General features: G+C 43.9%; 1 protein-coding gene across 2 annotated transcripts in view; it reads left to right on the forward strand.

Moving 5' to 3' along the window:
• CHKB (choline kinase beta) overlaps positions 1-5096 on the forward strand; it is a 109702-nt gene extending 104606 nt beyond the window's left edge. For both annotated transcript variants that reach the window (XM_040413576.1, XM_040413577.1), the window contains one exon: positions 4357-5096. In XM_040413576.1, coding sequence (XP_040269510.1) covers positions 4357-4413 — 57 coding nt within the window. In that variant the 3' untranslated portion in view covers positions 4414-5096. The remainder of the gene's footprint in view (positions 1-4356) is intronic.
• The last annotated feature ends 8347 nt before the right edge of the window (positions 5097-13443 follow it).

The following is a 13443-nucleotide window of genomic DNA, read 5'->3' on the forward strand; positions in this document are numbered from 1 at the left end:
TGTCCTATTTTTTTGACAGACAACGGTTCACTGACCCATTCAAGTCAATGGGTCCGTGAAAAAACACGGATGCACACAAGATTGGCATCCGTGTCCGTAGGCTACTTTCATACAGACTGATCCGAAGATCCGTCTGCATAAAAGCTTTTTCAGAGCTGAGTTTTCACTTCGTGAAAACTCAAATCCGACAGTATATTCTAACAGAGGCGTTCCCATAGTGATGGAGACGCTTCTAGTTAGAATATACTACGAACTGTGTACATGACTGCTGCCTGGCAGCACCCGATCTCTTACAGGGGGCTGTGATCCGCACAATTAACCCCTCAGGTGCTGCACCTGAAGGGGTTAATTGTGCGTATCACAGCCCCCTGTAAGAGATCAGGGGCTGCCAGGCAGCAGGGGGCAGACTTCCCTCCCCAGTTTGAATATCATTGGTAGCCAGTGTGCGGCCCCCCCTCCCTCTCTATTGTATTATCATTGGTGGCCAGTGTGCGCCAACCCTCCCCCGCCCCCCCTCTATTGTAATAATATCATTGGTGGCCGGTGTGCTGCCCTGAATTGGCAGACATGGATTTTAGGTGCCATGTCGCATTAAATAAATTCCTGAGGTCCCCAGAAATGAGAACCCCATTTCGGAAAGAGCACCCCCCGTACAAACATTTTAAGTGGTGGAAAGGGCACGGTTGCTTCACAGAAAAAAATATGTAGTGGTTGTTAGACAGTGAATATGGAAGCGAGGTGGACTAAATCAGAGCTATAAAGTGGAAATATTACAGGGAGCCTAAAGGATGGAATTAAATTAATACTCCATAGATGTGAGGTAGATTCTGAAACACACCTGCATGCACAGGCCAAGTTTTTCAGGGCAGGTTTTACAGTGGTAAATGGTGTCTTTCCTTATCCCCCTTTTGGAAAACACCCTGCTTTTTCGGGTCCATCCCTTCTTTGATGTCTGGGGGACTTGACCTGGAAAATGTTGCCCTGGTACAACCGTAACTTCCTGAAGTACTGGGACCCTCCCCGGCCTGGGTTTGAAAAATTTAGGGCCTTGATTACCACCTCTTGGAACTGAAGGAAAGTTCCTCTGTGGCCTGCAGAATAAAATAGCACATATGCATTGCACATTGCCATCTGTACAATGTGTACTGCCAGCCTTTTGTACCACACTTTTGTTCTTTGTGTGGCACTATAGGGCTTCATAAGTTGATTTGCAAGATCCTCCCATGTGCCTGTTGTAGTCCAGGATTCAAACTGGTTTGGGGATAGTGGTTGTGGTACCACGTACAGGGGAAGGAGAGCTGGCATTAGTGTAAATGGTGGTCAGTACAAGGACGTCCCACCAGCATGTTATCATGGAGGAGAGTCCTACTTTCACCCTCAGTGGTTGCCCTACCAGGGATCTAGGGAGGCCTCTCAGATTTTTGCGCACTGTGCTGCAAGCCACAGTACCTCTGGCAGTTAGGGACCTGAATAGGGGTATGCTGGTATAATAGAGGTGGTAACCCTTATCCAGCAGTGGGTGCAGTAGCTCCCACACATTCTTCCCACTAACTCCTAGGATGGGGGCCATTCTGGGGGTTCTATCCAGGAATCTCTCCCTTCATAAACGCTGAATTTGTGGGTGTACCCGGAGCTACTCTCACAAAGTTTGTATATATTTTTATGCCATACCTTGCCCGTTTGCTAGGCAGGTACTGGCGGAATCTAATCCTCCCTTTGAACAGTAATAGGGACTCATCTACACATACATTTTTATCAGGGTTGTACACCTCAGCAAACTTGGTGTTAAAATAGTCAAGGACGGGCCTAACCTTAAACAGACTGTCAAATGTTGGGTCGTTTTGGGGTGGGCACTGTGCATTGTTACTGTAGTGTAGGAAATTCCGAATTGACTCAAATCTCTTCCGGGTCATGGTCTGACTGTAAATTGGAGTCTGGTAGCAAATGTCCAAACTCCGATATTGCCTAATGGTTGTTTTTTTTTTACGACGCCCATATGCAGCACGAGTCCCCAAAATGTCATCACCTCTGCTGCACTTACTGGGGTCCAACCTAGGGGTCTAGCATATGGTGAAGTAGGGTTCTGGGAAATAAATTGCTGGGCATATAAATTTGTTTGGGTCACCATCAAATTTATAAAATCTTCTGAGAAAAGGATTTTGAAAAAATCTATTTCTGTGAAGTCCGTGCAGTCAATTTGGATTCGAGTTTTCCACAAACTCTCTGGAATTTGGGGCTAAAATCGCCAGAGAGTGGGGTCCATAAGGGTTCACTCTGGGAGGCTGCCTCCTCTGCTACCCTGGGGCGCCATCTAGAGGGTCCCTCATCAGCGGATGATGAGGGGGTAGAGGAAAGCGGCATCCTCTTCTCTTACTGGCAGACTTTGTATCGGAGGCAAGCACGTATACACGTTGGGATGGACAGGACATTTTTGAAATGTGTAAACCTTAATTTAGTGTGGGGTCCTTTATGTAGTGTTTTCACACGTGAAGGAGCTTGTAATAAATTAGAAATTAAATTTAGAAGAAAAGTTGTAAAAAAAAAAAGTCTTCAAGGAAAAGTTTTTTGCAAAAAAGTCTTTGCACAAAAAAAAAAATTGCAGTGCAACTTAGCAGACACAATCAGTAATGGACACTGATTGGTGTTCAGTGGTTGCAAAATGCAACACTAACTGAAAAAAAAACAAACATAGCTAGATAGATGGATAGAGATGAAAAAACGGACAGCACTCCAAGTAAAAGCTAGTGGTGTTTATTCACCCATGTGGATGGCAACGTTTCAGCTCATACAAGAGCCTTTTTCAAGCTTGAAAAAGGCTCTTGTATGAGCTGAAACGTTGCCATCCACATGGGTGAATAAACACCACTAGCTTTTACTTGGAGTGCTGTCCGTTTTTTCATCTCTATTTGACGGGGTAAGCTGCTACATCCCTGGACATAGCACCCTCCTTGTGTTTTTTCCAGTGCCGCCATTATTTATATATATCTATATCTAAACTTTTTTTCTTTAACAAAAAAAAAAAGAAAAATTTGCAAAAAAATCAGCACAAATAATCCGCAGGTGCTGATCAGGCAGGTACGCACTGAACAGCACTTGGCAGTCACAGCTCGCACGCAGAAAAAGTGGTGCACAAAAAAAGTGCACGGACCAAACTGCATCTGTAAAAAAAACAAAAACAAAACGGGCGGGGAGGCACAGGGACGAAGGGTGGTTTAGGGATCTCGAACAGCTGCAAATGAAGAAGAAAAAATTCTGTGCAACTATTCCAGATGTTTTTCTTCTTTCCAGCAGGAAAGGGGTTAAATCGCTGTGGTGTGCACCACAAGTCCCAGCAAGCCAACAAGCAGCACAGAGAAGCACAGAAACTCTCTGCATGCAGTCACCAGCTAGAATGGCTGCATGCAGTTAAGTTCTGCCTCTTCCTGTGCAGCTATAGTGCTGCCATTGGCTGGAGCATTGTTCCAGCCAATAGCAACGCTGGCAGGGGACCCAAAACACTGCTGTCCCCTCCCTCACCTCGGATGTGACCGCTGCTGACTTGTTCCGCACCTGCTACCTTCTCTCGACCCTCCCCGATACCTCTGACAGCTTCCTGCGCTGCGATGTGTCTGTCTCATTGATTGGCCATTCGCAGCTCTTGGAGCTGCAGTGGGCGGTACAGCACCATGCTGCCCTTACCCGGCATGGCTGCCTTGCCGGCAAGAGTAGGCGTGGTGCCGCGACTTCCCCAGCGCCTTGCGCCGTACGGCGCTGGGCGTTAAGTCACGTCTAGTTGTGCCGTGTAAGGCACTGGTGATTAAGGGGTTAAAGAAAACTAGTGTTTTGGAATGGCCAAGTTAAAGGCCTGACCTTAATCCAATAGAAATGTGGAAGGACCTGAAGCGAGCAGGAAACCCACCAACATAACAGAGGTGAAGCTGTTTTGTTTGGAGGAATGTTTACCGGAAATGTTTAGATGCAGTTATTGCTTTTACAAGGGGATGACACAAGATACTGAAGGCAAAGGTTCACATTCTTTTTCCACTCAGACATGTAATATTGGACCATTTTCCTCAATAAATAAACGACCAAGTCTAATATTTTGGTTAATTTGATTTATCTACTTTTAGGACTTGTGTAAAAATCTGATTTTCTAGTTTTAGTTAAATTTATGCAGAAATGTAGACCATTCTGAAGGGTTCAAAAACTCCCAAGCACCACTGTAGCAGGGAATTAGTGGTGATAGACAAGGTAATTGGTATCCAGCAAACACTAGCAGTGACATGGCAGATGGACAAAGCTTACGTGTTCTGTAGGATTGAATAGTACAATCAGTTCTTCTCTAGATTAACTTGTCTTCTTTTCTTTTTTTTGTAGGATTATGCCCTCTCCCGCTTTGATGCATATTTTCAACAGAAACCTCTATTGTCCTGAATTTCAACCGATTCGTCTATCCAAACTGTTGACTTTTCAGCCTCTCATCTTCTCTATGTTGCTACAGATATCCACACATGAAGATTTGCTGCTACCCGTCCAGTCACACATCCTAACATATACGTCCTTTTTTATCTCGCATTATACCCAACTCCTATACTGTATCTTACCCAGCTGATATGTGCTGTATGTTCTTCTCTTAGGAGCTGTACTTCATCTTTATGCATCATTTCTAATTCTGCACTGACTAACGGTTAATCCTTATGATTCCTCATATTTTAGAATTGTACTTTTAAAAATGTACACTTGCACTAGTGTCCTGTATGGTCACCATTTCAACTCCTAACGTATGCGGGGACTTTACCTACTCATTCCATCCCATCCAGGAATAGCATATGTGTTGCTGAAAATTAACAAGAGACCAAAAGTGATCATGTCGTTTTATGTAGTGATCATGAGAAATATTCTTAAAGCCGATCTCCACTCAAACATGTATGTCCGGGTGTGGCTGTGATTAATATTTGTGTTGCACATGTCACACGACAGGGGTCCAGGAAACTGAGATTTGGTCAGCCCTTGTACCTTCCAGTCACCCTCTTGATTTTATTTCCCGTTTGCCTTCAGATTGCACTCTAGTTTCTATCGGATAACTTTCTGAAGTTGGCTGTACACCAAGATTATAATTCCCCCCCCCCCCCCCCAAAAAAAAAACAAGCGCCAATTGTCAGTATAACATGTAGATCAGTGCTTGTTTAGCTTAATTTATATGGAATAAGCAGCTTTTGGGCTCACTGGTGCTTTGCAGCGCTATGGTCTTGGTTTCGAATCTGACAAAGGATGACATCTTCTTGGAGTTTGTATGTTCTCGCTGTCTGCATGGGTTTCCTCCCAGTACTCCAATTTCCTCCTACAAATCAAGGCTATACCTATAGGGAATATAGATGTGAGCTCCACTCGGGACACTGAGTGATCATAATGTCTGTGAAGTGCTGCAGAAGATGTCCACACTCTGAGCAAGAGAAATAGAGAAATCTTCAGCACGGTTTGTGGCCAAATGGTAGTGCGATCATTCAGACACACGCTTTCATTATTGCCAGCAGCATGTCCCTTTTTACTCAGGGTAGTCAATGACTGATGATTTTTCATGTTCCGAAAGGATACGATCACACAACAATCGAGCATTTGCTCGTTTGTCGGGTGGTCAGTGGCACATTTTACATGGGATAATGACTGACTGAACATCATTGGTCCATGTCAAAGGCTCCTCATCTTTTCAAGCATTCAGCCAACAGCTATTCCTTCCAACCTTACCATGCACATGCACACTCAGAGTGTGCATGTGTTGTCAATAGGGAGAGGGAAATAAGCCACTGCTAGACACCTCTAAGGCTGAGTTCACACGGGCGAGATTTCCGCGCGGGTGCAATGCGGGAGGTGAACGCATTGTACCTGCACTGAATCTGGACCCATTCATTTCTATGGGGCTGTGCACATGAGCTGTGATTTTCACACATCACTTATGCGTTGCGTGAAAATTGCAGCATGCTCTATAATGTGCGTTTATCACGCAACGCAGGCCCCCTAGAAGTGAATGGGGCTGAGTGAAAACTGCAAGCATCCGCAATCAAGTGCGGATGCGGTGCAATTTTCACGCATGGTTGCGAAGATGACAGTCTATTCACTGTATTATTTTCCCTTATAGCATGGTTATAAGGGAAAATAATAGCATTCTTTAATACAGAATGCTTAGTAGGTGGTAAATTGAGGGTTAAAAAATAATTAACTCACCTTCTCCTCTTGATCGCATAGCTGCCGGTCTCTTCTTACTACTTTAATCATGAGCTGCCGGCTAAAGGACCTGTGGTGACGTCATATCACATGGTCCATCACCATGGTCCATTATTTCCCCTTATAATCATGTTATAAGGGAAAATAATAACATCTACACAACACCGAACCCAAACCTGAACTTCAGTGAAGAAGTTCGGGTCTGGGTACCACAGTCAGTTTTTTTTTTTTTTATCACGCGCGTGCAAAACGCATTGCACCCGCGCGATAAGAACTGAACAACGGAATGCAATCGCAGTCAAAACTGACTGCAATTAGGTACCTACTCGCGCGGGTTTGCCGCAACGCATCCGGACACGCTTGTGTGAACTCAGCCTAACAGTGCATTGTATCCAACAAAAGATCATCGGGTATATTGAAATCCAGCATGCCATATGGTTGGGTGGTCCTGCTGACATCAACTCATGGGTAGGGCCACCTAAATTAGTACTTGTAAATGGGCAAATGATCGGAAATGTCTTTTCTGTCTGAAAACTAAACAGATGCTGTCAAGAATCTGTTTGGCAGCCATCTTGATTGCAGCATGCTCATGCTATGAGAAGAATGTCTGAAAGACTACTTTGTTAGGGAGGTTTTATTATTCCCCTTGAAAGAGAATCGGCCGCCACATTGTTCTGTTCGTATCACAATCAGGAACAAGGTCAGCTAAATTGGATATACCACTTGAGGACCCCACCAATCAACTGCTCGTATGTCCGGTTCTGAACCCTGGGAGTATGACCTAAGGATAAAGAAATTTGTTGGGTTGTCCCAAGAATATACAACCCTTTTCTGCTTGGAGAACTTCTCTGTAATAGCAGTTCCTGTTGGCAGACCAGGCTGGTTCATAAATGGACACCTACTGTGTACCTTCAACATTCCAGCTGCTGTGAAACTTCTCCCAGCATGCAAACTTACTCAGCTGTTTATCCTGTAGAAGTGAAAGGAGGATTCTAGTTTCAGAACAGCTGGAGTAGGGAGTACCTGTCTTGTGGTGATCCGCTGATCACTAAGCTGGTTGTTGCCATCACTTTTTCAATTTCAACCTGAATATTTGGAATTTGGGTGGAGGTAGGCTTTAACTTTAGCCAGCGACATGGTGAACTGAATCTCTTACAAACCATGGAACACTGTTCATATTTGGCATGGGAAATGTATTAGGGTAGGACTAGGCATGGCTACGGAAAGGCAGTAGAGATGTGGCCACAACGGGGCAGAAAACTGTTCTACCACGCAAGCTGCAGCTGTTTCTGTAGATAATCATTGCATATTGTTAATGGCTTTATAGATTTTTAAGTTTACTTGTGACAGTATTAACAGCATGCAATTGACAATCTGTTTTTAATGATTTGTAGAAAACCGCTTGGCTGTGGATATTTTCGCCATGTCTCAAGCCTCCTGCTGGTGGACACATCTGGTCCTACCCAAAAAGCTTTAAACAGTTAAAGAAATACTTTTGCTTTGGATTGAAATGCATGTCTGACAGGATAATACAGATAATACTGCTAATTTAGGGTGCCAGTTATCCTCCAAAGCACTTTCTCTGTGGCTTGTCATATCAGTCAGTCTCCATTATACAAGTAAACGGTAATTATGTTCTCTATTTTTCTAGGTTCACTAGTCTGTACACAATGACTGAATTTTAATGATAAACTAATAAAAGCATGGTTGCACAACATTTCACATGCTGAAGCAGAAGCCACCTTGATGCCTGGTAGATGGGCCCGACACACGTTTGATCAAAAATGTGCGCAAAGAACTTCTATTTTTTCATTTATAGTAGGCATAATACCACTTTAATTTAGAATGATCCCTATTTCCCAGTTCTATTGTTTGCATGTGAAATGTTGTGCAGCCATGCTTTTATTAGTTCTGTATGTTTGCTTTATGGATATCCAACTGTGACCATGAATGTGCTAGTCTAAATTTTCTTGTAGTTGAATTTTAATGATGCCAATATAATTTATTCATTGTTTTTAATAAAAACGTTGCGATCATTCATTTGCGTTTTGCTGTCTCCTCTCTCTGTGTCTCTAAGCACCACAACTGCACAATCAAACCCACCGTCTGATGACATATCTGATGGAAGCCTAGGACTCTTGCCTAGAGGGGCATCTGTCACCCATACGGTCCCATTGTAGAAAAAAGTGCACTGCATGGTGTACACTTTTTGTGGTGGCTCTCTATTGGAAAGTGCAGTCTGCCGCGCTTTCCTGCACAGATGAATATATACATATACAGGCCAGACGGTGATGAAAAGAACACTTTTTTTTTTTTTGTTCATGCAATATGCAGTGTACTACTACGGTTTCTTGCTTTTACAAAAGAGAATGATTCTTGTACTGTATGTCATTCATGTTTTACCATTCACCCTTCCTATGATCCAAATGGACTTGAAACCATTCATGGATACTCTCCCGTCAAGGTCGCAGCGCAACACTATTAACGGACGGATTTTTGTGACTGTTGTGGTGCAGTGTGACAACATTGACTGTCATTAAAACAAAATGTCACGCGACACATGTCTAGCCCTAAGAGCTGTAGTGTAAAATGGATGTATAGAGCTAATGACCGAGCCTCTGAAGTGACAGAAGTTACGACAGATGACTTCCTCTATCCAATGCAGCTTAAAGCGAACCTTTCACCTCATTTTCACTTTATAAACTAGCAACAGTACCTTATAGATTATCTTCAGTGTGTTCTTATACATGTTAGTGCCGCTTTCCTGCGCTGTTTATTCTTGAAAAAAATCATCTTATAAAGTTCACATTTCCTGCTCCAACAGTCACGCAACAAGTCAAGGGGGTATCCCTTCCCTCACCTCTGGCTGTACCTCCCCTGCCCTAACCCCGCCTCTATGCTCTGTAATTGACAGCTGGCTCAGTCACCGGGACCGCGCTTGTGAATCCTGCGCATGCGCCGTCTACAGTGATCACGTGGGGCACTTGGAGCCTGAATATAGGGGAGCGCGCGCACGGGAGGGAGAGCAGACAGGCAGGCATCGCGTACGGCGCATGCGCGATTCTGTTACAGGATCGCGCTTGTGTCCGCAAGAAAGACGGGATCGCGCGGCGAATGAGGAGCTGTCCCGGCGACTGAGCCGGCTGTCAATTACAGAGCATAGAGGCGGGGTTAGGGCAGGGGAGGTACAGCCAGAGGTGAGGGAAGGGATACCCCCTTGACTTGTTGCGTGACTGTTGGAGCAGGAAATGTGAACTTTATAAGACGATTTTTTCAAGAATAAACAGCGCAGGAAAGCGGCACTAACATGTATAAGAACACACTGAAGATAATCTATAAGGTACTGTTGCTAGTTTATAAAGTGAAAATGAGGTGAAAGGTTCGCTTTAAAGAGGTACTCTAGGATTTTGATATTAATGACCTACCCTGAGCATAGGCCTATCTGATTAGTGGGGGTCTTACACCTCACACTCCCGTCAATTGGCTGTTTCCAAGTAGCTCTGGCTCTGGAACTATACAGCTCCAGCTGGTTACTGCCGCACTGCTCCCATTCACTACAATGAGAGGCAATCAATACCTGATTGGCAGAGATATGATGCCTCAACTGTTGTTTCAAAAGTGGCTCCTGTGCTGGAGCTGCTCAGAAACAGCTGATGGGGTTGGGGTGTCCGAGCCCTACCAATCAGGAATTAATATCCTATTCTAATCAAAGGCCATCAATATTAAAATCCTGGACAACCTCTTAAGGACAAAACCTTGGCCTTAAGGATGAAGCCCAGTTTTTCAAATCTGATGTGTCACTTTAGGCTAGTTTCACATCTCCAGCATTGTGACACTCCAGCCAGTTCCGGCTGAGAATGGCAGGAATTGGCCGGACACAAACTGCAGCAGTTTGTGTCCAGCTGATTCTCTGCATTTTTGCCAGATCTCTGCCGGACCCCATCATAGCTAATGGGGCCGGTGGGCATTCCAGTTGCATCCGGCAGTGCCAGATTTGGAGAATTCCAGCAGGCTGTTCTCTCCCAGAACAGCCTACCAGAATTGCTGTCGGAGATGCAAAACTAGTGTGGTAATAACTTTAAAATGCCTTTTTACACATCATACTTCATGTTAATGGTAAATTAGAGTCTATGTGTTTCTAAAAGAAAATCCAAAATTTACTGAAAATTTTAGAAACAAATTGCAGCTTTCTAAATTTGAATTTCTCTGCATTAAGGACAAATTGTGATACCTCATAAAATAGTTATTAATTAACATTCCCCATCTATATACTTTATTTTGGCATCGTTTTGTAAATGCCATTTAACTTTTTTATTTTATTTTTTTAGATCCACATCCAACTTTCCACACCGCAAAAAAAATAATTGCGCATGCACTACTTTTTTGTGGTGCGGAGGCACGGACAGAAAACCCACGGAAGCACTCACTAGTGCTTCTGATCCTTTCCTCCGTTCCGCACCTCATTTCCCGGATTGCGGACCCATTTAAGTGAATGGGTCCGCATCCTTGATGTGGGGTACACACGGACGGTGCCTCCAGCAGCTGTTACCCTGGACAGACCCCATAGCCCGACTCCCCCAACCCTCCTTTCCCCAGCATACCACTAGAGTATACTATTGTTTAACCCTTTCAGGACCTCTGGTGTACATGTACGATGGAAGTCGTGCCTTTAAACATGGCACCCGCTCGTTAGTGCACCAGGTGCCATAGCCACCAGGTTTCTGCTGTTTAAAACACCAGACACCCGCGGGACATGTATGCGATCAGCCATAAGGCTGATAGTATAAATTTTCCCCCTCAGATGCTGTGGTCAAATGTGACCACGGCATCTGAGCAGTCCGGAAGCGGAAGCCGCGCACTCCCGCTTCGGTAACTGCGTTTCCCGACTGAGATCGGTGAACCTGTTACACTGCACTAATAGCCCCAGGCCTCAAGCAGGCTTCAGAGTCTATTAGAGGAATATACCAATACAGGCCACTAGGTGGCAGCATTGTATTGTTATATTGAAAGTGGAGTGTTCAATGATGGCTATATAGCCATCAATAAGCAATCTAATGATTGCCAGTTATAGTCACCCAGGGTGACTTAAAGAAAGAGGGTTTTTTTTTTTTAAAAAGGAAGTTTTTAAAAAATATTTAAAAGTTCAAACCACCCCCCTTTAAAAAGTATCGGCCCAAACAATTAAAATATAACAATATTAATGGCATAACGGGAAAAAAATAAAAACAGCCAATTCGTCATTTTTTTGTCACCAACTCCAAGATTTTTTTTTTCTTTAAAATTTATCAAAAAGTCACACACACTTCAAAATGGTATGAAAAGTACAGATAGCCCTGCAAAAATTGAGCCTCGACACGGCTCTGTATACAAAACTACAAAAAAGTTATATGGGTCAGAATATGGCGATTAAAAAAATTACGGTAAATATTTTTTCTCAAGGCTTTTAATTTTTCTTTTTGTATTAAAAGGTAAAAAATATAGTAATAAAATGTGTGGTATCGTTGTAATCATAGTGACATGAAGATAACAGGTCAATTTTACCTCAGTATTTTTATTTTTTTTACAGTGTTCACTATGTCAGGGTTTAGAATTTTTGTTTTCCCGCTTCCCACTACATTGCATGCAACCGTAAATGGTGCCATTAGAAAGTACAACTATGGGAAGGGGGCGGGGGGGTGAAAAACGAAAACACAAAAATTGAAAATTGCAAGGTCCTCTAAGGATTAATAGAGTATTTTAGAAAGTTGTATAACTTTTCATTTATACCTTTTGGGGTTGTCCCAGAGTGACTACTATAACCTGTCTAATAAAAAGATAGGATTCGTATACGTCCCAACTAATTGAAACTGAAAAACTCGCCTTAATGGAACATTAAAACAAAATTATTTTTATTACGTCTTACTATTTAAAAATGAATCAAAACCTATCACCCTAAAATTGGGAAAATCAGGCTAGTGTTAACTCCCAATGCTGAAGGTAGGGCACTCCGATTAAGGCCGAATGCACATGGCCGAGAGCGCTCCGTGCTATGCCGGGCTGGATTCCTGTTCAGAGCAGGAGCGCATGGAGTCATTGGTTGCTATGACGCCGTGCGCTTCATGCCGCCGCTGCTGTACAGTAATACACTCGTATAGATCATACGAGTGTATTACTGTAGTGCAGCGGCGGCATGAAGCGCACGGCGTCATAGCAACCAATGACGCCGTGCTCTCCTGCTCTGAACAGGAATCCAGCCCGGGATACCACGGGCCGCTCTCGGCCGTGTGCATTCGGCCTAATTGTGTAATTTCTGTCTAGAGACTGAGTGCTTCTCAACGCTATCCACATTAGCAACACTGTAGCACAATTATCAAGCCACAGAGTTACTATTATGTTGCCACACAACATGCATAACAGCGCCTGCGATTGACACAGGCAGGCGCTTTTGTAGCTGCCGATGAGAGCCTTACTACAGGAGCTATTGTCATGAGTGTCCATGTTCATTGATTATAACCAGTGGATCACTCGTCGTCACAGCGCCGAGTTGCTGCCACTCTGTGTGGAGTTTAATGTTGTACACCTCACCTAATGTTCGCCTGCTTCTGATGAAGTGCGCAATTACCATCGAACAGAAACGCGTAGAAAGGCTGCGAATCGTATGTGCAGTTGAAGTAGCCGTAGGGCTTACTAGACGGGAGCGTGAGACACTAACATTGTTAGGTCTCGAGTGATCCACTGGTTCTAATCAATGTGAACCTGGGTTTTCTGAGACTTTTATACTGATCACCTATCCACTAGATCAGGGGTAGGCAACCTCCGGCACTCCAGCTGTTGTGAAACTACAACTCCCAGCATGCATACTTGATCTGCTTTTCTAACAACTTGCATAGAAATGAATGGAGCATGCTGGGAATTGTAGTTTCACAACAGCTGGAGTGCCGGAGGTTGCTGATCCCTGCATTAGATGGATCATTACTGTCTGACCCCTGGGACCAGCGCTTTCAGTAGCACCACGGCTTACTCAAAGCTTTCCCTTGGCCATGTAACCTTCCGTTCATCGGTAGCATGCCCTAAGTGCAGCTCAGCCTCATTGAAGTGAATGGAGCTGATCTGCAATACCAAGTGTGAGCTGTGCCTTCTGAAATGACACACCGGATCCCTGTAGATCAGATACTGATGACCTTTTTTTAAAATGTATTATTATTATTTTTTTAATTCGTTTCTTTTTAATCCCTATTTGTTTCCTGTAAAGGAGCAGTGAAC

The sequence above is a fragment of the Bufo bufo genome, chromosome 1 (genome assembly GCF_905171765.1).
Source record: "Bufo bufo chromosome 1, aBufBuf1.1, whole genome shotgun sequence".
Taxonomy (NCBI): Eukaryota; Metazoa; Chordata; class Amphibia; order Anura; family Bufonidae; genus Bufo; species Bufo bufo.